At 46.0% G+C, this 24,571-nt stretch overlaps 1 protein-coding gene across 1 annotated transcript in view; it reads right to left on the reverse strand.

Moving 5' to 3' along the window:
• Nucleotides 1-835: 835 nt before the first annotated feature.
• Nucleotides 836-24,571, reverse strand: part of ptp4a2b (protein tyrosine phosphatase 4A2b) — a 30,101-nt gene continuing 6,365 nt past the window's right edge. Inside the window, exons 2-7 of the mRNA XM_036555106.1 lie at nt 13,070-13,397; nt 12,644-12,752; nt 11,373-11,465; nt 4,926-5,056; nt 2,562-2,636; nt 836-1,830 (exon numbers count right to left, since the gene is read on the reverse strand). Of these exons, the coding sequence (XP_036410999.1) occupies nt 1,719-1,830; nt 2,562-2,636; nt 4,926-5,056; nt 11,373-11,465; nt 12,644-12,752; nt 13,070-13,074 (525 nt within the window). The 5' untranslated portion in view covers nt 13,075-13,397 and the 3' untranslated portion in view covers nt 836-1,718. The remainder of the gene's footprint in view (nt 1,831-2,561; nt 2,637-4,925; nt 5,057-11,372; nt 11,466-12,643; nt 12,753-13,069; nt 13,398-24,571) is intronic.

Raw genomic sequence — 24,571 nt, forward strand, 5'->3', positions numbered from 1 at the left:
AATGCTAATTCTCTGATGTGCGCAAAAGACACCCAAAGTTAGCAAGACTGCAACAAAAAACAGCGAGACGATTGGGTAGACCGTGGCCTACCCCGGGATACGGTATGACTTCAGTGTGAAATGCACGTTGCGATTGTAATTCTTAAAGTGACTTAAAGAGTTGTGCAGAACATATAAGTAAGGCTCGTATTCGGTACATGCCATGCTGCTGCTGCCTGGATGTGCAGTTCACTAAACTGTCCTTGGTTGTGGTACCGACACAGTCCCCAGCATAACACAGATGAAAATCATTAGCTAATGTTGCATCATTATTTCGACAGCGCGTGGCGAAGATCACTTGGGTTCATTAGAACTGAATTAATCTCGATGCGTCATATTTAAAAAGCGCCCGCAGTTGAAATTTAAATCAATGCGCATTTCAGTTTGCAGACATGAGTCACTACACTCTGCTAGGGAAAATCAAAAGTAAACAAACACAGTAACGAGAGCTTAATGAATTAATGTATTCCACGGTTAAGGAAAACAGAATACAGCCATACAAAAGAAACACTTCTTAAAATCCAAGGAAATTTTTAAAAGCAGAAAGTTTATTTCATTTTTAAAGCAATAGGAAGGAGAGATGTCTTTCAAAGGGGAAAAATAAAAAATAGATCCAACCATTTACATATTCATTTTTGTGTGTGTGTGTGTGTGTGTGTGTGTGTGTGTGTGTGTCTGCATGTGTGTGCGTGCGTGTGTGTGTGTGAGTGTGTGTGTGTGAGAAACCGCCCCTTTCTCCCACCCAGTAGGACCAAAAAGGGCTTGATACTTCAGTTACAGGGTATTTAAAAAATAAAAATAATAATAATAATAAAAGACAGCACGGCCACAAACAAGTCCTATCGTAAACCCCGATGGTGAACCCAGCAGGAAGTGAGGGGTGGCTGTGATTAGCAAGTACCTTAAACACTTTTACAGTGACTTCCTGTGGGAAACAAAAAGAGTGTAGGGCGGTCACAGGGGAGGGGCTTCCAAATGCCGACTCAATATTGCACTCCCAAGAGAATCCGAATGCCAAAGACGAGAACAGGGCCAGAGAGCTTACCCCCCTCAATCCCTGGACAGAGATACTAGGTACGGTAAATATCTGTCAAACACCCAACCAGTCATTACTTTTAAAGTGAGTTACCAAAAAAATGTGAAAGGAAACAACAAAAAAAATACTGCATTAAGTGGAACCTTTCAGGTTTTGTTTTGTGCAAAAATTCCCTAGCACACAATGCTCCCAACCCAATGCACACTAGCTCTCTTCAAATATGAATATTTTCTGTTTTTTTTTTTTTTTTTCAGGGATGATAAACAGGTTTACAATCCATTACCCAGAAGACACTGGGCCTTATGTAATTAAAAAAAGTTCACTACAAACAATGAGGCTATAACACATTTATAGATGTTTTCACTATTGTTCAACTTTTATCCATTAAAAAAAAAAATAAAATCTATCCCATGATTGGACACTGTAAAGTGGGATTTCTGTTAAAATGCTCACTCGTGATTGGACACAGGTAACCTGGAGGCGGGCCATTTTTATGTGCTTTGACCACATCTCAGCTGGTGAATCCACAATGACTTGCCCTCACTCTCCATGATCAACTGCCGTGGCTCATTATTACAATTACAATAATCGTTATTCATTGCATTTTTTTTGTGTCCCCCCTCCCAAGTTTACGACCCAAACCCTACTGAATGCAGCAGTTATGACCGTTGGCGTCTTTGAATCGGAGACGCATCTTGGGTCTGTATTTTTCGAGGTAAAGTAGCTGTTTGGAGTTGAAGGCTCCACGTCTCTTTCTGGGAAAGGAAAAAAAAAAAAATTACATATACATATATATGTGTGTATTCATAAATAAAGATCACTTGTGCAATGTAAGACTTCTGCGTCATTGATCTGAAGGCAGGGCTGATGAAGCAGCAGGAACTGGACTCTGTTTCAGTGCTCTGACAATGAGCATGGGGCGTATGTGACCCACATTCTCACTGACAGCGCGTGCCAGGGGCACACAGAGGCCTCGGTCTCTTCACACCCAAAACAGGGGAATGCTGAACACACCCTCAAGTGTGTACTATTACAGGAAACCCGCAGGGGAAGAAAAAAAAAAAAGTCAGGGCACTTGTAACCAGAATTAAAAAGGGAAATGACTCTGCTCTGTACGTAAGCAAGCAGAACAATGTGGAAAGGGTTTGGAGAACATGCCCCTTTTGATTGAATAGGTAGGCAGCTCATAAAAACCAACCATCTTACAAAAAAGTACTGATTTTTAAATTGTTACAGACTTCAAGCTTACATTTGACAGATTAGTCCCCATTTCATGTGCTTAAGCCAACAGTGTGCAAAAGAGACCCTTTCGCTGTTGTTCCCAAGGCCATTTTTCACCAATGTATAACAAAAATCAAAAAACCTATGTAAAACCTGTCTGCTCTTCTCCCTATGCTCCGCAGTTTCACTGGAATAAATCTAGTCTTCTTCCAGAGTTTGGCCAGACAGCGTTCTCTGCAGGGAACCGGGGAAGCCAGGAACTTACTGTCGTATAAACTGCACGGCATCCTCGTACTTCATCCCGCATTCGATTAAGGCTAAGGCCACCAGAACCGGTGCTCTGAAAGAGAGGGGACAGGCCGTTACTATGCAAGCACTTCGGTGCAGGTGTACCGTCGCCAAACATAGGCCAGGTGGTTTGGAGAAAAGGATCCGGAGAACAGTGAGAAATAAGTGGGTAAAATACATGAAAACATACATAAAAACTCAATGATGCCACCTTATCTACAAGAAAGATTTGACAAGCAGCATAATGGCAAGGGGCTGAAATGCAAGTCACTTTTCCCTGAATACTCCTGCTTCGAGCAGCATCGGCAGTGACAGTATCTTACGAGCCACTCCATAGGGGACAGCGATGTGCATTCACAGCAGGCCACTCAAATATCCCACGCCATGCAAGCCAATCACACCCAGCTTCTGTGCCTCATCATGCATCACAAAGCATTTTCAATGACAGCACTTTTTTTTTTTTTTAAGTATGATAAAAATAAACTCCCCGTGGCCACAAGAACAGAACCGAAACAGGGTAATAAAATATTAACTAACCCATAAACACTGACAGATGCACCAGATTCATGGTGTGTGAGAGAGAGGGGGGGGGCTTGTGACACAACTTTCCTTCATACAGACAGCTGTGATAAAAAAGACCCCTCTAAATAATGAAAGGAAAGCAGAGCTTAAATTTTCAGCGAGCGGCGTGTCCCTCCCTCAAAAACAAACGCTAAAATGTCATTCCACCCCTGCTGATGTATTAGCATAAACATCAGCGGCATTTGCCATTCTCTGGCTGCTGAGGGCACACACATGAATAAAGCACACATAATGGGTCTGTGCAGTAACAAAAGCCTGGATTTTTTTTAAACATTATCCCTGCTATTACTGTTGTCTTTCTGGCACTGCTTTTATTTATTTATTTATTTATTTATTTGTTTTATGTTAACCACATCAGGAGAAACCATGCGAAATTTCATTGTACCTGAGTATAATGACGATAAAGATCATTCTATTCCATTCTATTCTATTCCATTCTATTCTATTCCATTCTATTCTATTCCATTCTATTCTATCCGCACTTCCAAATTCCAAGCCCACGGTCCGAATCGTGACGAGCAAAATTTCACTGTCCAGGGGGACCAAAAAAAAAAAAAAAAAAAAAAAAAAAAAAAAGCCTTTGATGTGCTATGCTTCATTGATGACTTCCACACTGCTAGCCTGTCAGCTGCCTGGCAGTGACGCTCACTAAATTGTGGCGTTAACGTTCATGTCCCCCAAGCGGCATGTACGCATTGAAAGCTCATGACATCTCACGGAATCTGTGTTTGAAAAAAAACTTTGGAATAACCTGGATAGGTTAATTCAGAATCCCTAGGACAGAATCACCGTTTTTTTTCGGCTAAACGCACCGACCTCCGGGCCCGACACCAGTCTACTGAGACATGCTTAATGGTTGCAGGATTTCCTTTTGCCGCATGGGAGAAAGTGATCGTACGACGTCAAGATACACAGCTGCGATGCACTTTTCTTAGCTGTGTTTTCTCCTGAATGTGGATGTGGAAGGAATGTTCCAGGAATTTCTTTTTTTTTTTTTTTTTAATTGGAGAAACCTCGGCCACTTAGAGAGAAATGTGGCAGCGGGTTGAATCGGAGCCCTTGTGACGAGTGTGTTCCTGCAAAGGAACAAACTGCAAGGGTGAAAACTCTCCTCCCACACCATCATTTTGTCTTTCTGGAGGACCCTGCTGATTAGGTGGCTTTGGCAGTGCCTGTGGCGATACCAAGAGCAGACCGCAAGGCTCTTTCCCACTCTCTTGTGGTCGAAGAGGCGTGAAACCACTCTCGTCTGTGTGTGTGTGTGTTTGTGTGTTTGTGTGTTTGTGTGTTTGTGTGTGTGTGTGTAGGCGTGCACGTGTTTGTGTTTGCATGCTAGTTTTTTTTTTTTTTTACTGCTGTTCCAGTGGGGAATGTGAGACACAAACAAATGTATACAGATAGACTGGAGTTTCAGAACTTTGGTGACCACAAAGGTGTAGGTCTACATCACAAGCAGAAAATTACAGAGAAAAAAAAAATCCATTCACTGTGACACATTTAGGACAGTGCAGTGAAGTGAAACCGGTGAGGTCCTGGATTCTCCAGGTCCAGGACAATCGATGTCTGCAATCAATCCACCACAATAAAGCTCAAAGAGCATGGTATGAGCAGTGCCTTCCACAAGGACAGCCATTAAGGCATCTTGAGCGCTCTTGGGCCAGTTCAAGGCCCTCAGATTAAAAGGGCTTTTCCTGAAAATAGGGCCCCCGAGGCCCCCCCCTGCAGTAGCCAGAGAGGGGTGGTCTGTCTGCACACTCACCGGCCCAATCCCGCAACACAGTGTACCGCGATGCAGCATCCTGGCTCCTCCCGAAACTTCGTCTTCAGCAAGTTCAGCCAATCATCGACGATCTGTGTCGGGGGCGGGGCGCCATCATCAAAGGGCCAGTCCTACAGACAGAGGAAAAGGAGGGGAAAAAAAAGGTTAACTCAGTCTTATTAGTTTAGACAATTGTTTGGTGTCACCATACGTCTGAGTGTTGTTCTGCAGTTGCTGAGCAGTGTTGAGATTTGTGGCCCTCTGCTTCTAATGTTCGGTGCACTTTGTTGAATTTTTGCAACAACAGTTATGAAAGAGTCCAGAGAAAGTCTGAATGTTCTCAGTCCTTTTTCCCCTGGATTTTAAGGGCGGGCTCAGGTAAAACTGGAAGCGTTAGCTGCCTGAATGTTTCAGATGAATGTGCAGGTTCTGAGGCAGTCATCTCCAAACAGCTGTGTTCCAAACAGGCTGTACAGCTCTGTTCTAGGTGAGTGTGTCCTCCCACTCCTTCTTGGAAATCACCCATCAGTACTGCCCCACGAGGCAGGGCTTTGCCCGGACAGCCTCCATCTCTGCTCCCCACGAGAGTGAGGCGTGTCTGGTAAGTGTCTCCCACCCAGGTACCAAAGTGTTGAATGGCCGGGGTTTAAAAGCAGGACCAGGAATGCACATGTCCCAGAGCAGGGCAGTGTCACTGTGAGGCAGGCTGGGGAAGAGCGCAGAAGGGCAGACTCCTGCTTCCTGGTACAGCATCCACGTGCCTTTTCTCACAGGCCCCTCCTGGGCACCCAGCCACCAAGGTTTGGCCCCCCTCCCAGGCTCCAGCACTGACCTCCCGCAGAAGACAGAGAGAGAGAGAGAGAGAGAGAGAGAGAGAGAGAGAGAGAGAGAGAGAGAGAGAGAGAGAGAAAGGAAGGAAGAAGGTGGGGCAGACAGAGGGAGTGACAGGAAGGAAGCAGCAGAGGGAGGAGAGAGAAGGGGATGGGGGAGGCGGGGCCATATGTCCATGAACACCGCATAGAGTCTGCATGATGACTAATACTACATGTGCATGAGGGGGGGTAGCGGAATGGGCGGATAGGCTCCGGTTCACTCTGGGGGAATACCACCATCCTTAACTCCAGCTGTGCTGAGTCTAGGGCATGTACACTGGGCATGTACACTGGGGCATGTACACTGACCGGCGCACCTATTGCCGCAGGTGCGCCGGTCTGTGGCCTATGAACCCCGACGTCTCGTATTTGAAGTGACTGTTCAATTCTACATCACCCCAGTTGCAGCGCCGAAAGTCTACGCGTGGCTGCGGGTTACATTACATTACAAGATTGCCATTTAGCAGACGCTCTTATCCAGAGTGACTTGCATATGTTACAATTTTTACATGTCATCCATTTATACAGCTGGGCATTTACTGAGGCAGTTGTGGGTTAAGTATCTTGCCCAAGGATACAGCAGCAGCGCCCCCAGCGGGGAATGAAACCGGCAACCTTTTGGTCACAAGCCCTGCACCTTATGGCTATGCTACACTGCCACCCATGTAAGAGCTAACAGACAGCCCTGTCTCAGAGCAGCTGAGTGATTCACTGAGAGGGTCAGGCTGTGCTTCCAATCAGTGGTTACTGCTGTCTATCATTCAGTATTGCTTCCATCTCTCCTACCACACACACACACACACACACACACACACGTTAAACTGGCATAGCAGCCACCATTATGCACAGAGAATTAAAGTGAACCTTGGATTTCTTTAACTCATTTGCCCTGTGCTCTCTGGGTCAGGGAGGGAAAAATGACACATGGCCCGTTTGCCTTGAACAACTTTAACTGCAGACAAGTTGGTATGAATCTGGGTTTCTGAATTAAACAAACGGCGCAGTCAAATCCTCAACAACTCTCAGACAGGTTAAGCAATTAACTAGGTCCAAAATCCATTTGAATTAATATTTGTACTTCAACACCAGGGGGAGTAATGACATCTCCTACAGAGGCCAGTCACATCCCAGTCCAATAAGCCAGGGGTGTGGAAAGTTATGAGTCTGTACACACGACACATGCAAGTATACACTTGTGGGTGGATTGGAAGGGTGGTATTTGGTCATTGTGTTCACCCCAGCATCTTGGCTTGTAACTGTACGAGAGTGACCACAAAAAATACATTAAAAAAAACAATGGTCTCTGGAAATCACATTGAAATCATAATTCCTCAGACTACACAAAAATTCTGACCTTTCCCTTTAATGGCCGGTACTATTTGGAAATTGAAGGACAGCACAGAGACGATGTTAAATGAATCTGCAGGAAGTAACTGTGTAAGTAACTGAAGGAGTGAAGCATCACTTTAATGCAAGTGACTCCCTGTAATCTTCCAGTTTTAGCACCGTCTATACTGAAAGGTGACATGGGTTAGCTATACACTGCAGCATGGCAGGGGCAGCTTTGTAACAAAAGACTAATAACTGGTCTAACTTTTGTTTTTCTAACTCTTCGCTAATGCCTATTAATAACCAGATAAACATGGTGATTCAGATTATTTTGAGCCTTGAAATCCAGCCACAATGCTGTCTGTCGCACGTTCTTTACACTTCTAAATAAAACGCACAGACCCAATGTAACCACTGTTTTGTCACTGTGTGTAAGGAAAGGTCTTTCATCCAAAAAAAACTTAACTCCACCTGTGGTCACCTTGGCTAAAAACTGGGAGGTTTTGGTGTCACTGCGGCTGAATGGAACGCACCAAAACAATTCACAAATCTTGCGCAAACACGCACCCTGGACTATCGCATGAAAGGAACCCTGGCATATCCGACCGTGGTAAAGCGTACGTGTACGTTCACTACGCTGAAGGGAGTCGCTGAGAGCAAGCGAATGCTCCTCTCTCCTCCGTTTGGGACGCTGTCGACCACGTGACTCTGTGCCACTTTCAGGGGGAAGCGCTTAGGCCAAGCGAGCAAAAAAAAAAAAAAAAGCGATTTGGGACACAGCCGATCTCCAGGCGGCTGCTTTGCTGTATGCTCCTGGTCAGTGAAGTCATTGCTTTGTCTGCCCCCAGCCTCCAATTCTAATTTAGAATTAATCCTTTCTGGGCTGTCGCCAACTGTTCCAGGAAAACAGAAAAAAGGTCTTATCTTTTTTTTTTCCACTCCTCTTTTTTTTTTTTTATCGTCCTTAAAATGTTGCTCGCTTTCCCTAATCCCCAGACCCCCTGCATACCATATCCATACCAGGAGTCTGATGCAGGGAGATTAAGGCTTATCACTTTAACAGCTGTCTAAATACCTGCCGTCTGCCCGGGCCGTGTGGAGGATGAAGGCACGCAGCAGGTAGACGGTCCGATCGCAGACAGCAAGGCAGCACACACAGGAGGCGCAGATTAGAGGATAACAACACAGCCTGTAGCGAATCGAGCCGCGTCTCTCAGACCAGCATGCAAACGGCTAATAACCAAGCCGTTTCACCACTTTATAGTGTTTCAGCAATGCTATATGAGCATTGCGGCAGTGTAGAGTAGTGGTAATGAGGAGGACCCGTAACCGGAAGGTTGCTGGTTTGACCCCCCCGGGGCATTGCCGTCGTACCCTTGATCAAGGTACTTAACCCAGAATCGCCTCAGTAAATATCCAGCTGTATAAAGGGATAATATATAAAACTAAGTGAGTTGCTCTGGATAAGAGCATCTGCTAAATCATTGTACCATGACATTACAGGTCATTTGTAACGTAATGTAATGTAATTGCTATATGAACACTCCCACTGCGTGTGCTACATTACGAATGCTCTTCCTTCGTTTACTCGTTTCCGCTCTATATTCCCCATGGTGGTACGGCTGTGAAAAGCCTAGCATGCTTCCTTAGGTGTCTTTTCTTGACTAGCGCTCCTTAGCACTCTTACAATGATCCTCAGCACAGGGTGAGAATTCGAGGAATATAGGCCACCCTTGAACTCATCCTCCGTCACCCAAAGGAAAAAAGCCACACGCTGAGGCAGGACGCGGCTCTTCTGCCACTACACTGGGTACGGCACACACTGTGACCTTGTTGAGGGTCTCTGCGACGCCGGCGAGCGTAAATCTGGGCAGGTCACCGAGCGCCCCTCTCACTGTTGCTACCGTAAACACAGAAAACAGAGCCGCTGTTTAAGAATGGTTTCTGTGAGCTGTATACTCTCCATACTTCCTTTTTGAGCGTGCCTTCTAAACACAAGGCTGCTGGAGTTTTAGGTTTGTTTCGAGGATGCCGACATGAAGTCACCTCATTTTGCCCCCCCGGAGCCACACTCACACAGCAGGAAAAATCACCGTTTATCTCTCTCACAGCCACTTAGCTCCCTCTCAAAGCTCAGCATCAGTAACGCTACCCTGCTGTGCAAGCTGCCAGGCTGCTGCCATAACGACCGTTTCACCAAACTGGACCAGGCCAGGTGTTCTAGTTCGCGACATCTTCCCGCCTCACGACACCTTTACGAGCCAGACGCACAATCAGCCTACACACTATCTGATACTCTATATAGGTCATGTAGGACACTGCAAGGCAGCGGCTGTGGCTAAAGTGGTCGATACCGAGTCCTTGGGTGTTTCCCTGTGAAGGAAACAACCCTGTATGGACCGCAGACGGTGCCGTGCATCATGCTGTCTGTCACACGTACCATGAGGAAAGGCACAATGCTATTGCAAATGCCACCCCCTGCCCTTTCGCATGGGGTGGATCCCTCTCTCAGGCCGGGTGAGTCCAGGTGACTGTGTGTTAAATATAACACTGGGCGCGCAGAAATAGCCGGCAGGGTCGGTGGGGGGGGGAGAGAGTCTGGCTGGCTGCAGATTACTGCGGCTCTGTGGGAAGGCTGGGTGGGGTGAACGGTGCGACGGAGTGTAGGTGTGTGTGTGCGCGCGCGCGTGTGTGTGTGCGTGCATGTGTGTGTGCGTGCATGGCAGGGTCGACTGGAAAAAGTTTCTAAATGCAGAGGTGTGTGGCGAGGGGCGGGGGGGCGGGGTGTCATTCCCTAAATTCCCTCCTCTGGCATGCCCGTTTTAGTGGGACAGGGAACCCTGCTGCGAGTATCCTCCGGGAGGGGGACGGGGGGGGGGGGCGGACAGCTGCGAGAATAGCTTGCGTGCTGTAGAGACGTCGCGTTGTTTTATTTATCTGGGCCGGATTCTCTTCCCCCGGCTCTGAGTGGAGGAGCCAGCTGAGGACGGCGCAGTACAGTACGCCGCTCCACACACCCCATGTGACACTGCGCCGGGTTAGCGTTAGCATGGACTCCATGCACACAGGGGGCCACACGCTGGCGTCACGCCTCCAAATAACCCAACTGTACAAAACAGGTAACTAAGAAGATGAAAACAGAGGGTAATACATGTAACTTCCTGTAATAGGCTCATGCTAAAAACCTAGCCGCAAAGCGCAACGTCTCGAACTTCGTAAGCTAGCGAGTTTCTTTTCCGTAAGCGTCTCTTACCCAACTGTGAGGGTTTCCGAGTCAGTGAAATGAAACTGAGGTGTGCGTAGACGCCCCGTCAGTCATTGGTGCAGATAACAGAGACAGCACCAGAAGCTACAGCACCCACGCTCCGACGGGCAGCGGTGTATCAGCGGCCGCTGACCAGGGGAAATAAGTAAGCATGACGGAGATACAGACTAACAGTCAGCACTTTCCCCACCACCAGAGGAAGTACTGTACATCCGATCACTCCTTTCAGGCCAATCACTGAAGAGCTATCAGTTTCCATTATTCTGACTGCAGTTCTATGTAAAAAAGGGGGTTCTGAAGTGACTTTGCAGAACAAGCCAGTTCCACAGGGAACTAGCCAACACATAAGATATGCAATCCTTTTGAGCTTCGGATGGTAAAGAGGCGTGTGTTTTGAAACAACTCCAGTAATTCAAAAAAAGATCCACTGCTGCCCTACTGAGGCTCACTTCCCCACAGTGGAACTGGTGGGCGAATACTCTGCAAATGATCTCATTACATTTTTGATATTTAGCATTCACAGCTGGATATTTACAAAGGCAATTCTGGGTTAAGTACCTTGCCCAAGAGTACAGCTGCAGTGGCCCGGCAGGGAACAGAACCAGCAACCTCCTGATCACGAGCCCTGCTCCTTACCACTATATTGCACTGCCGTGACGAGAAAGAGAGATAGAGAGATAGAAAGAGAGAGAGAGAGAGAGAGAGAGGGAGAGAGAGAGAGAGAGAGAGAAGGAGAGAGAGAGAGAGGAGAGAGAAGGAGAGAGGGAGAGGGGGAGAGGGGGAAAGGGGGAGAGGGGAAGAGGGGAAGAGGGGGAGAGAGGGAGAGGGAGAGGGAGAGAGAGAGAGAGAAGGAGAGAGAGAGAGGAGAGAGAAGGAGAGAGGGAGAGGGGGAGAGGGGGAAAGGGGGAGAGGGGAAGAGGGGAAGAGGGGAAGAGGGGGAGAGGGGGAGAGAGGGAGAGGGACAGATATGAGGGGTCTCACCAGGACTTGGATTCCTTCCTTCTCCACGGGTGCCTTGTCGTAGGTGGCGTCACACACCCGCACCAGCGTGTGCACCTCGAACTTCTTCAGCTCCTGAGAGACGGGCAGACAGAGTGGGGCGTCACAAACGAAGATTGTAGAGAACATCCACATAATACTCCCATTCAAATCAGAGTCAAATGCAACGGCCAGGACCACCTACACTGATTGAGTGTTTAAATATTTCATCATGGAAAATGCGGTAGAGGTATTTCCATTTTTAACCCTAAAACTGCCTAATGAGGAACTGTTACATTGTCTATATGAATGAATGACAATTCACGAATGAATTAATCTTCACCATTGACAAATAAGCCACTCCTTTTTGACTTATGACAACTCTTCACAAGGAATGGTGATGCTGAACCTTCAGAATCAAGGGAACATTACTTTTGTTCTACATGCTTCTCAGAGGGTTAACGCTTTGCATTAGTGGATTTGCTTAACAGATGCTTATATCCAGAAGGACCTGCATAGCTTACATATCTTCCGCTTATATTAATGGGCACAGAAGTGGGGGCTTCACTCAAGTTATTCAGATTAAGTACCTTGTTTAAGGGTACCAAAGCTGTGCTCCATTGGAGAAATCTAACTGGCACCCTTTGCGTTACAAGCCCTGCTGTGGTGTTGTGATAAAACCCTGCACTTTATCCCATCCACTCCACTTTCCTGCATGTACAGCTTCAGAAGGAGAAGTCTCCGGTTTATAGGAGCCATTTTACAGTCCGGGACATGCAGTGGGGTGCAAGACTTCATTGAGAAACGCTAGCTTCCTACACCGTGCTCATGCAGCATTCAAAGGATACATTCACTGTAACTGAGCACGATCCCTTGCCATTGGCCCATGCTCGGCATATTTCTTTAGCAATTCCCACAAACTGGAAAGGAGCTGATCTGGTTCTTACGCTTAGATTGCAACAAGCTGTTGTAATATGCCAGCCTTTAATGCGTATAGAACTCATGTAGTGGGCAGCTGCTATTATGAATTATATCGGATATACTTGGGGATTTGTATTGTAAATAGAGACAGCTCTGTTGCCTTATTTTAGTTTTTTTTTTTTTTTTTTTTTAAAGCATTTCAACTGCATGCCAATGTCAGTTTTGCTTTGCAGGTTTAGGGGACTCTCCTGTGATTACACAGCATGTGTCTCTCAGTATCCGGCGGGTAAATCACCCTTGGTAAGAGATGTTTGAGTAAGCCCATGCCAAAGAGTTGAGAGAGGGGATCTTACCTCGGTGAACTTGTTGAGGGTCGCATTGGTGGGGTTGTGCGTGATGAGAAACCTCATGCACTCATAGACAATCTCCACAGCGGCAGGGCGGTTCATTTTGGCGAGAGGTCTTTAAAAAAATTAATAAAATAAACTTATTTCTTTAAAAAAAAATAAAAAGACTTTGGCTCAGATGTCAGCAAGGACGTCTAGAACAATTTTTGTTAAAAAAATATATATATTTAAAAAAAAAAAAAAAACAAGGGACAAGGTGAGGCAACAGGTTCGTGACTGGGGGGGGAGGGGGAGGGGAGACAATAAAAAAAAGACAATATTGTGAGGGTGGGTGGGGTGGGAGTCTGGTCCAGGATGATCCGGGGATGAAACACAAATGAAAACAGGGGAACTATCCTTCAGTCATCCAATCAGACTATTGCAGCTGATTACCCCATTCAGGAGAGGAGTTCCAATTGGCTGATGAGAGAGACAGCCGGAGGGAGTCGGGGCGGTTGGTTTTGCTGTCAATGTGCCTGCACTGGGACAGGGGGACGTTCTGGCCGAGGACTACGCGATATCCCAGGGAAGGGGAGAGGGGGAGAGAGAGCAGCTTCAGTCCCAGTGTTGCTGGTTTTCAGGGGGGCTTCTGGGTAGCGTAGTCCTGTGGGGGGCCCTTGATGATTCACTTGTCCGCAGAGGCGAGGTGCTGTGCCTGGCAGAACTCTCCACTGACGTTCGCAAACGCCATAAATGTGCGGCCCAATTCAACCGAGAAGCACTGTGGGGACCAGAGAGAGGACAGGTTAGAGGAAACCCACTCAGTAAACACAAGCACCAAGCGTCATCTCGGACGCACTAAAACTGAGCTAATCGAAGCTGCTGGCAGTGTCTGCTGCTGTTTGTTCCTGCTAGTCACGTATCCACCTGATTTAAGGCATCCTGGTCTCCACTTCCCTCTCAAATCTGAACAGTTCACTGCCATATTAGATGGAAATTATACTGGATACTGCAGCCTTGGATTGGAGTTGCACAGGCCTGATGTGGAATTCTGTGTGTGTGTGCGTGTGCGTGTGCGTGTGTGTGTGTGTGTGTGTGTATGCGTGTGCATGCGTGCATGTTTGTGTCGGGTGATAGGGAGCTTCTGACAGCACTTTTTGTTCTTGTAAAAAGAAAAAGAAAAAAAAAAAAAAAAGACAGACATGTATGGACTTTGAACCCATGAACCTTAACGTCTTGGTTCCAGAGCCACAAACCAGGAACCCACACTACTTTCACAGGCACTGAAAAACAGACCTCTCTTCAGTCCAAATGCTATGCTTCCTCTCTTGAACTTCCAGTGCCGAATTTAACGTTTTTTTTTTCCTGTCATCTCTTATGCAATGAGGTCAGCAGTCACTGTAATAAATGACAACTGTTGCACAAGAAGTAGGGAAAAAGTAACACTTATTAAAATCTGTCACTCAAAGCTGGGGACAAAGCGTCCCGCAGTCTCTCCCCTCTTTTTGTGAACAAGTTCAGAAAGAGCCGCTGGCTTTCTCTGGGGGTAACGGCACTACATCAAATGGAAACGCGACCCCCCTCCAAACTGCCTACGAGCCCTGCCTCCCACCCCTGTGCCGACCCCTTTTCACAGATCTCTCAGTCTCCCCCATCCAAACGCTGAAGGAAAGCAGTGCCAGAGAGGCAGAGATAGATGGATGTGAAGCGTTTCAAGTGTCAAGTGGGCCCTCTCCTCTGAGCTTCGGTTCCAGCCGGCAGAGACGCGAGGCGCGGCGTCTCTGTAGTCAGGAGGGAGCGGCGGAGGCGAGGAGGGGGGTGGGGCCCAGCGTGTGAAGTCGAATGCAGTCACAGGGCCCGCATTATGGGCAGGGCACGGCTTCAAACATCACCCGGCTCTTTTCGCAGTCCTACGCCGTTTCCCTCTGCGCCAAGAACCAAACAAAGCTCACCTCATCGCTCCCCTCTGCCCCCAGCCAAACACATGGTACTTCTTCAAAGGAGAAGAAGAAAAAAAAAAAAACATCAAAGCCGGGAGTTTATGACACGCCTAATTGCTGATCCGCCGATCCAAAGTACAACAAAAAAAAAAAAAAACACGCTGCCACGCCTCCTTCAGTCCCCGGTTTCTACCTTTTCCTTTTCCCTTCTCCTTACAAGAATCACGAGTGTCTCCCGTTTGCTTTAAGCTTCACAGGGACGGAAGAAATCTCTCTGATGTTCGGCACCTTCAAACTGAGTCACAAGTCCAATGCTAGGCCACAGACACTCATGACTTCTCTAACTTCAAACCTTCTCCTTGTTCACTCACGTAAACCAATTCCACAAGCTAAAAAGTCACACCAGTTTCAAACTCTAAAAGATAAACTTACCTGAAACAGACTTCCCTCAAAAAACTGACTGTGGAGAATGTGCGTTTAAATAATGTCTGATCTGAAGTTGTTCAAATGAGTGGACTGGAACAAGTAACAACTACTACAGTTACATCAGAAAAAGAGAGAGGGAGATTCCCTTTCTCACACACTGTCCTGAAGCTTTGAATGCACCAGCTTCTGCAAAAAAGGCTCTCCCTCAGTGTTTTGAAGCTGACATAGTATTTCCCATTGAGTCAGACAGCAGACTGCAGCTGTTCTTCTAACTACTCATGCTTGCTCAATACTTTTATCAACCATCGGGGGCCTCGCTCGGCAAAGGCAGAAGGCAGGGCGGCTCTCTTCCCCTTTGATGGGAACTCATGCAAATTTCTGCAAAGTCTGTTCTGCAAGTGCTGGAGCGAAGCAGAAAAAAAAAACCCTGCAGAAGGGCTGAACCTCAAACCAGTCCCGCGCCGGCAGATCGGCTCTGAGATGTAGAGCAGCAGCAACTGGTGGTGTGATGCGTGGAGACGAGAGGGGTTCAGTTCCCACACCTCACCACTTCAGTATCTGCCAACGATCAAAAAAAAAAAAAAAACCCCAAAGTGAAATGAAGGGCTTCCGAGGGAGAAGCTTCAGCGTTTTTACCAATCTGCGAGAACGTCGCCCTCGCACATCCTGAATTAGGCCGTCTGGGAGGAAACATTCTGTTATGCCCAGGGCGATGTGCGGTAAACAAGTTCTCGCTGAAGAAAGGCCCATTTGACGGTCAGCTGTTTTCCTGTGAACTTTTAAGCACAAAAGTGCCATAACAAGTTCTCCGGCACACGCATTTATTTGGACCAACAAACACTGCGTTAAAATGTACGCTGGGTGGGGACTTAAATGCGTCTGCAAAATAAGGCTCATTAAAAAAAATGGTGTTAGCAACCCACCTCACTGCAACGTACAGTTCGCCTTCAGCTGCACGTACACTTTGCTGATGTGTTGAAAAGTTTCTTTTGCAAATACTGAAGAACTCGACACGTTAGCTGTGTTTCATGTTCTTCCGAGTACCACATTCACATACATGTGTTGGCTCTGAAGATTCAAAGGAGCATTCCCTTCTTCCCGAAGAGACCGAGCCGACTTTAAAATTAGTAACATGGATTTTTGTACTTCTGTTATAAATGATTTTGTGCGAATATGATAAATTTAGGATAATCATTTCCCACTTGCAATATTAACATCTAATCAATCCATTCGATCAACTTCATTTCGCGACTTGTCACGCAGAGGAATGTCTAATTAGCAGAGCTCTACACGTGTGTAGACGCAGCAAGCAGTCAGACTGAGCAGGCAGCTGGTTGTGTTTTACTGTGGCTCTGTTTGTTGAATTTTTTAAAATAAATTTGGCTTTTTGTTAAAAGAAAAGTCCTTCCTCTGCTGTTTTAAAGCGAGGCGCGCGGGCCGGCACCTCCACAGAAGGGAAGTCTGACTGTTCCGTGGAACTCTCTGGTAAACGGATGTCATTGGCGTCCGAGAGGAAGTGGAGCAATTTGCTTTGATGCAAAAGGCGGTTACAGTGATGTGGCAGCAGCTGCACTAACAACCCCTTACCTGTGCAAAGGACCCAAGTGCAAGCCCACTTAATGTCTCCTTCAAAGTGGCCAGTTGTATAATGTTAAAATGGCTGATTTAACAAATAATAGGCTACCATATTCAGCTTTAGGAATCAAACACACCTTAGCTCAGCCGGAAAGGAAATAATTACATAATCAAAAGCATGCATTTCATAAACAGCAAGATGTCGAAACGCACTGTCCATCAGCTTTAAAGAGGGACAGCCGGCTTCGCTGCCTTCTTCCGAAACGGGCATTTCACTCCACAGCTTGGCAGCAGCCGGAAGCTGAGTCAGAACTTGTGCAATCCGGCCCTCCCAATTGTCACACGCGTTACTTTCTGCTCTACTTTCCAGCTGAATCACAAAGCGCATTCACAAACCATCTGCGGTGGCCTCAAAAAAAAAAAAAAAAAAGAGACAAACTGACCCACTTTCAGAGAAATTACAGAAAGGAGATCATGTTGGTCCTGCCTGAGGACAAAGTGGGTGAAAGGTTACTACAGATCTGGTTAAGTTCGCCAGCCCCACTCCACGACCCACTTCTTTCTCACATGATCTAACTTACGAGTCCAGAAAGAAGGGGGGGAGTGAGAGAAAGAAAATTTTTGGCCAAAGAGGAGAGGCTATACTCACACTGCAACCAACAGCAGGTCGAGACAGAGCTGCATTTTCTCACAGAATGTGAGAAATACAAACTAATTTAAGAAACCTACTTTCCAAAATTCCAATTACAATACCAAAACTTCCCAACCCTGCCCGAAACACAGCTAATACAAATCCTTCTTGGATTTTGGCCGCAAAATACAAGACAACAGTGACTCTTCATTCTAATTTTACACAGAATATTGTCATACTGTTATTAGTAATGTTTTTTTTTGGATTGTCATTTGTTATTGTTTTGACTGATTTTTGTTATTATTACGCTTTGCCAACGTGTATTTTAAAATATGTCATGCCAATAAAGCATTTTGAATTGAATTGAACTGAACTGAAAGAGAGAGAGGGAGAGGAGAGAGTGGCCTTTAGCACACCCGCAATAATCTTTCCCTTGTCTGTGATTAAAGTGCCACGCTTCGGCTACACAGATCCCTGACCAGCAAGCCAGCAGTGTTGCTCTGCCAGATAACACACCACATTCTCAGAACACACAGAGAACAAAGGAACCCAAACAAATGATAAAAACGGAACGAAACAGTGAGTGAGCAATATGACACGCTGCTCTTAACCGACTCACCGAGGTTGATTTGGGTATGTACACCAGCCCGTGTTTGGAGAAATAATGCCACCTAAAACAGCCATAGAATCGACATAAACTAGCCTACAGCCAGGTCGTGCTTTCTTACTGTACTTGTTTTGAGGGAAGCACGCTTTTGAGCTTGCTGCTGGGTGAAATTATCAAACTGACTTGTCATTTGATCTGTGGCCTGCCAGCCCCCCCCCCCCAGAGTTTGGGGGGAAAAGGGCACTAGGAAATGAGCAGTACAGATTTCACCATGCGCTGCTTTCAAGACTTCATTCTCAATAAACTGACACAAGACAGGATGGTTTCCTTCTGCTTACCAAGCAAATCTGTGTAATGGGACAAAAAAAAAAACCTCATGGCACTGAGCAGAATACCAAGGAACGAGACTACAAAATTGCTCAAGAGCAGCAGGCTAGCCATCAATGAAATGAGTCAGACTGCTTTTACACAACAGTTTAAAACTGCATGACTAAACCGAGATGAGATGGATAAAACAATCTGGAGCACAATTTAGCTGAGATCAAACACGCATGGATATCTGTTCATACGCCAGTCACAGGGCAGAAATCTCAGAGGATATCATTCAACATTTCGAAATCATCATGGATTATAGATTTTCTTTGGCTAATAAACCCAACACCAGCCTGTAATTCAATTCAATCCCTGAGACTGGGAGCAGTAATACTGCCAAGCTGGCAATATTGCCAATTCTGGTTGGCATACAGTGCTTGATTGTTTTGCTTTTCTTATTTTTTTTTTTTAGTTTCTGTAAAAGGAATCTACAATTCCACAGAGGTTAAAGCATAAAGATATAAAGTGTTTAAGGACCCGCAAACAGATGGAACAGCTGATCACTCTAAACTACAGAAGGAATGACACTTTGTTGCAGTGGCACTGGGTGTGAGGTTATAAAGCAAAAAAAAAAAGCGCTTCACAAATGTATTAATAACTTGATAAGCTTCGGTTACACAAGAACATAGCGCTTTGCAAAAGAGCAACACGGCTGCATTTTCCCACAACGTTATGTTACAGAGGTAGTTGAAACAAAGGGAGGTCTGTAAGTGAATTTAGCCTTTTCTTACACAGTATCAGATACACAGCTAACCCAGTCGCCTAACTTTATAGGTACAAATCTGTCCTTAGTGTTACTGTTTATTCTGACAACAGCACATTTAAAACTACCGTTCACAGCCCACCTGTAACACACAAATGGTGAATGCGATGCTCCTCCAGCAACCCCTCCGGCTGAGCACTCGTGAGTTTCAGCGTACGGAGCTGTTCAGATCAGTTTGGGCCTGAGCGGTGCAGCTGGGAGCGCGACGCCCCTGCCTGGAGGCTGTCCCTCTCAGAGGAGGGCCCTGGCAACGGGGCCCGGATCCCCGTCACTCCGCCGCAGCGCAGGGCGGAGGGGGAATTCAGGCGGTGTGTCAGCGCGAGTGGGCGCAGCCACCCGGGGCGGGTTACCTCGCCGCGATTACGCCGAGCCTTGGTCCGGGGAACAACGAGTGCCGCGTGGGAGTAGATAAAAGCTGCACCAGCTCGACCTCTGCCCCCCCCCCCCTCCTCCTCCCTCTCGCTCACTCGTTCTTTCCCTTCCTGTGCACGAGAGCGGACCGGATCAAACAGGCAGAGACTCCGCAACAAGCGGTCTGATCTGGCTCCTGCCGAACGGAGATTCTGCTAGCACAATGCAGGCACACCTCAAGCCCAAAGCCATTTCAGCACACGCACATTTCAACAAGCAGTAATGCATAAGAGGCACTGGAGTCTGGCAAAACAGCAGCCGTACTGATCCACTACAATGGGTCAAAACTGTACCAGTGTTACAGGGTTTTTCTTTCTATTTTTTTTTCTTCTTCCATTTATTTTGGGGAGGAGCATTTGCATACATATGCAAAACATGTATGCATGCTGGTTAAAGTGGTTACAGGCTTGACAGAGTTAGTATTGCTTAGACCACACTGATGCAGCATGTGGGTGTTTTGTTTGAGGGTGTTTACACATACTAACAAAAGTATACATGCAAGCCCTGTGAAGCCAGAGGTGGCACAACATCAACCGCAGCATATATGCCTTGCTGTCAAAACTTAGCATGCCCTTTCATACATTAGAGAGAAAGTCAAGTGTCATACTTGGCCAGACTCTAGCTGTCTCCGTATTTTCCAGATCTCCCCAAAGAGAGATCACACGCTTACTCCACCAGCATGGTCATACTGACCTGCCCTGGCCTGCACTCAAGCTGTATCAGGTGTCACGAGGAGGGGGCACGGTCACACTTTAGGAAGGCAATGCTGTTCGTGCTACAGGGTTAAGGTCCAGGAACAGGGGCAGGGACTTGACCGATGAGAACCCAGCTGCAGGGTGAAATAGATACAGCATGCAGAAGTTTGAGGTTTTTTTTTTCTTCTTTTTTTCAGATGCTCTAATTCAGTGCAACTTACATTATTTACAGGTTTTTACAATGTTATCCATTTATGCAGCTGGATATTTACTGGGGCAATTGTGGGTGAAGTACCCTGCCTAACGGTACAGCAGCAGTGCCCCCTTTCGGTTACGAGTCTGACTGCTTCCCTGTAAGGCCTCAGCGCTTACAATCAAACTAGGGACGGGGCGGCAGTGTAGCATAGTGGATAAAGAGCAGGACTCATGACCGAAAGGTTGCTGGTTTGATTCCCCACTGGGGCACTGCTGCTGTACCCTTGGGCAAGGTACTTAACCCTGAATTGCCTCAGTAAAATATCCAGCTGTATAAATGGATAACATTTTAAGTCGCTCTGGATAAGAGCATCTGCTAAATGCCAATAATGTAAATGTAATGTAATGGGACACCTGACCCGAAGGATCACCATACTCACAGTCATAGATCTCAGAGAACCACTTGCAACTGCCTGTTTATCGGGCAATTTTACTGAGCGGTGGACCATGATGAGTCAGAGTGCCAACATTAAGATGTTACAGTACAACCCCCCCTCCCACCCCCCACCAAATAAAAAGAACAAAAACAAAGGACTTTGTGTGTGGGATTAGTCTGACGTGCAAAAGGTTTTGCATACAGGTATACAGGTGTCCCTACCTGAGGCTACAGGTGAGTCAGAGTTTCGTCTGACTCGCCTGGCTTAATTGGTAAACAACCAGGTAGCGCATATGTCATGGGAGATACAGCCGGAGAACAGTATTGTTCTCATACATTGGCCTACAGTGGCATTGAGCACACATGAGCTCTAGGTAACTGCAGATGCAAAAGCACAAATATTGGTCAGGGCTAGACTCAGTTCCGAGTTCAAGCATAGCTGCTAGGCCTATACTACAGAGATGCCCACCCCAAGGGAAAGGAAACCAGCCAAAGATGTCAAATGTTTTACACTTTACACCTTACACATACACACTACTATTGTACTCCATTATCCTTTTCCATAAAGTCTTTCCAACATGACAGGCTTTCATAATATGACAATATTAAATTGAAACAGAAATACCAGCTTCTGACTAATTTAAGACAAAAGCACACTGGGGACATTGTTGTCAGGTTTTATTTTATGTGTAAGCGTTGTTGTAAACTTTACATCTGGCATCTGAACAAAGTGTTACGGCTGCCTGTACCGAGTCACAGTTTCCACAAGCAAACATTGCACCTTGCGTTTTAAACAATAAGCCTGTCCTAGAAACAGCAATTTCTGCCAAGCTGTTGCCTGCTGTAAAACATAACATCGGTCTGTCTTCTGTACGTCAGTTGTTCTTAGAATCTGCTGCATTTCGCACATTCATATCATACTGGCATAATTAGTTCTTTAAAACTGTATTGACTACGCTGAATTAATACGGTCTGACATCTCCGATACACCTCCACTGAATACCAGTGATATATTAAAACTGCTGCATCAAGACTGGATGACATCAGGCCGATATTCACATCTTTGCCATATCAGCACTGGCAGGTGAGAAAGTCAATATTGCCAAAATATTTTTTCATTATAATTTATTTTTAACAGGTGTCCCTGGCACGCCATCGTGTCAATATTGTCCTTCTAACCACTGCGGGAGACGACGTGGATCAAGTTGCCTAGCCACAGCCCTGGAGGTTGTTGTGTGGAAAAGGTATGTTAACCCCACTTACAGACCTAAATGTACTTCCTTTGCCGCTTGAAGTATTAAACTTCTGTTAACATCCACTGGTGGTGGTCATTACTAAAAGCACCATGAGATCCTAAGTCCAAGAATAGCTAGGTGCTAGAGTGAAGCATGAGGATGTAGTGAAGACATTAGCAAAATTCTGCGACCTTGAGTCTTTTGCATGGGTCCACTCTGAGATGAGCGTTTCAACATGACACTTTTGAACTATATAAGATGATATCGGCCTTCCTGATATCCATAATATTGTTATCCGCTTTGGAAAAAATGCATCTCATTCTCTCTAATACTGAACTTCTATATCTTCTATGACAGAATAAAAAAAACAATTTAAACCAAATCTATGAAAAGCATTTCTTAAGATCCACCCGGATCACAGATAAGTTTGAGGAGGGAGAATAACTATTTAAGGCCTGCGGTATCAAGCACAGACAGGCAGACTTCTTGCAGAAGACTTGCTCAGTTGTCCACTTCAGAGAGAGATTCAGTATTAGGAGGATTTTCAGGAACAACCTGTCCAGCACAACAGAGCTATCGTACAACACACCCCAAAAATAGGCTCCAGGCCTGAATTACATTTCACCTTTTGACCCTTTGAGAGTAAACAGGGCCTAAAATGGACCTATGGATAATGTTAGCGACACAATCCCCTGTGTGCCGGGAAACCTGCCTTGGTGAACTGTAAACAAAGTGATTCTGTCAGGCCTTTGCATCTGCCAAGAGACCCTTTCCTGCTCTGCTTTAGATCTGCACTACGAGGAGAACTTTAGTGGCACCCGCAGCATGCCCCCAAAACCCAAACACTAAAACAGGCCAGCAGAACCGTGAATGGATTTGCATTGGGACAATCTCACAACATGTGACTGACGAGTATTCAAATGTCTGACAGCACTGGCAACAGGTTCCCTAGAAAATTGTGAAAATGCGAAAGTAAAAAATTTAGAGACACCTGGGTGTAAAAAAAAACAGCATAGGACTGCAGGTATGTTCCATTTCCAAGCTAAAAATACATTTAGTTAAAAGTAGATCCGGCTAAAAATATACCTGCACACCTCCACAATGAATTGCGCTCAGCTACTTTCAGGGCTGGTCTGTCCACATTCCAAAAGTGTCTCTGGGCCTCTCTGATCTCTTATGAACATGCAGGGTCTCTACAACATTGTTGCCTGATTTTTTTTTTTCCAAAATAGTTTAAAAGATTCAAAAGTAGAAATGCTGAACCTGGTAACACCCCCCCCCCCCCCCCCAAACAGCCCATAGTCCCCCAATAAACTATAGCTGAAGGATATTCATGCCATAGACAACACGGACAGAATTGCAGATTGCTTACGCAAATACAGAGAATGGATATACAAGGACTTCCCCAAATCAATGACAAATACACAGCTTTCAAAGTAATTTTTGGCATGGCCTCAAAGGGGCCATCAAATGACACCCAAGCCACTCACACCAGGGCAGTTTGGGTTTCCCCCAATTTTCCACCTTTTTGATTATTTAGCACAGGTGAAACCACAAAGATCTTTATGGAACACTCTTTAATTTGACTACAGCCTAGCTGCACATCACTCTCTCTAAACACTCAACAACTGCCTGAAGTAACAAACTGAACCACCACACGGTGCAGTAATAGGTACCCTGAAATCTGCTGGTTTCATACCTCCCTGCGTTTTGTGGTGTCTCTTCAGCGTTAGATCACCAGGTTCGTACAAACTGATTTGGTCTCCTTCTTTTTTTGGTCTTTAAAATGATTTCCCCCGCCCCTTTGTGGGCTGATTAAGCTTCCATTTGCAATTCAAAGCTGTCACCGAAGGGGGGGGACTGGAGAGAGCGGTAGAACCGAACACACGCTGTCGGTCAAAGTGCTCACCAGGCATGTCATTCAGACGCCAGATAGTGTTCGGCGGTAAAGGGGAGTGTTAAAGTTTCAAATGAAACTCGTCAACTTCAATGGCATCTGCACTTTCATCATTCTTCTTAAATCACGAGCTTGTTTTTTTTCCTCCCCTTCACAGCAGCCTTTGGTTTCAACTGTCAGTAACTTCTGTCCAGAATGCATCGTGGCATCATCTTCCTAACCTTGCTGGTTAAAATCAAGGCAAACAAACAATCCCTCCTCTGCAATACAACTGCCCATGGGTAGTGGTATCAGTGTAAATGTAACAGTGAAACCTCTCAAAGTGGATCATGGAGACATGGACACCTGGAAAATTAGCGCATCTGGGTTTTTGTCTAAATATGTAAAATGGGGGAGGGGGGTGAGTGAGGGATTGGTGGAGAAGAGGTGGGGCAGGTGATGCAAATTCTTATTTAAATAATGAAATTTTGTTCGAAATATATATGCCTTTTGAATGAATTTCTTCCTTGCACCCTTCTCCCAATATATGGGCGGCAGTGTAGCATAGTGGTTAAGGAGCAGGACTCGTAACCGAAAGGGACACTGGGACACTGCTGCTGTACCCTTGGGCAAGGTACTTAACCCACAATTGCCTCAGTAAAAATATCCAGCTGTATAAATGGATAACATTGTAAAGAACTGTAACCTATGTAAGTCGCTTTGGATAAAAGCGTCTGCTAAATGAATAAATGTAAATGTATATACCACCTAGCTACTCTCACCATTCAAAGGA

The sequence above is a fragment of the Megalops cyprinoides genome, chromosome 21 (genome assembly GCF_013368585.1).
Source record: "Megalops cyprinoides isolate fMegCyp1 chromosome 21, fMegCyp1.pri, whole genome shotgun sequence".
Taxonomy (NCBI): Eukaryota; Metazoa; Chordata; class Actinopteri; order Elopiformes; family Megalopidae; genus Megalops; species Megalops cyprinoides.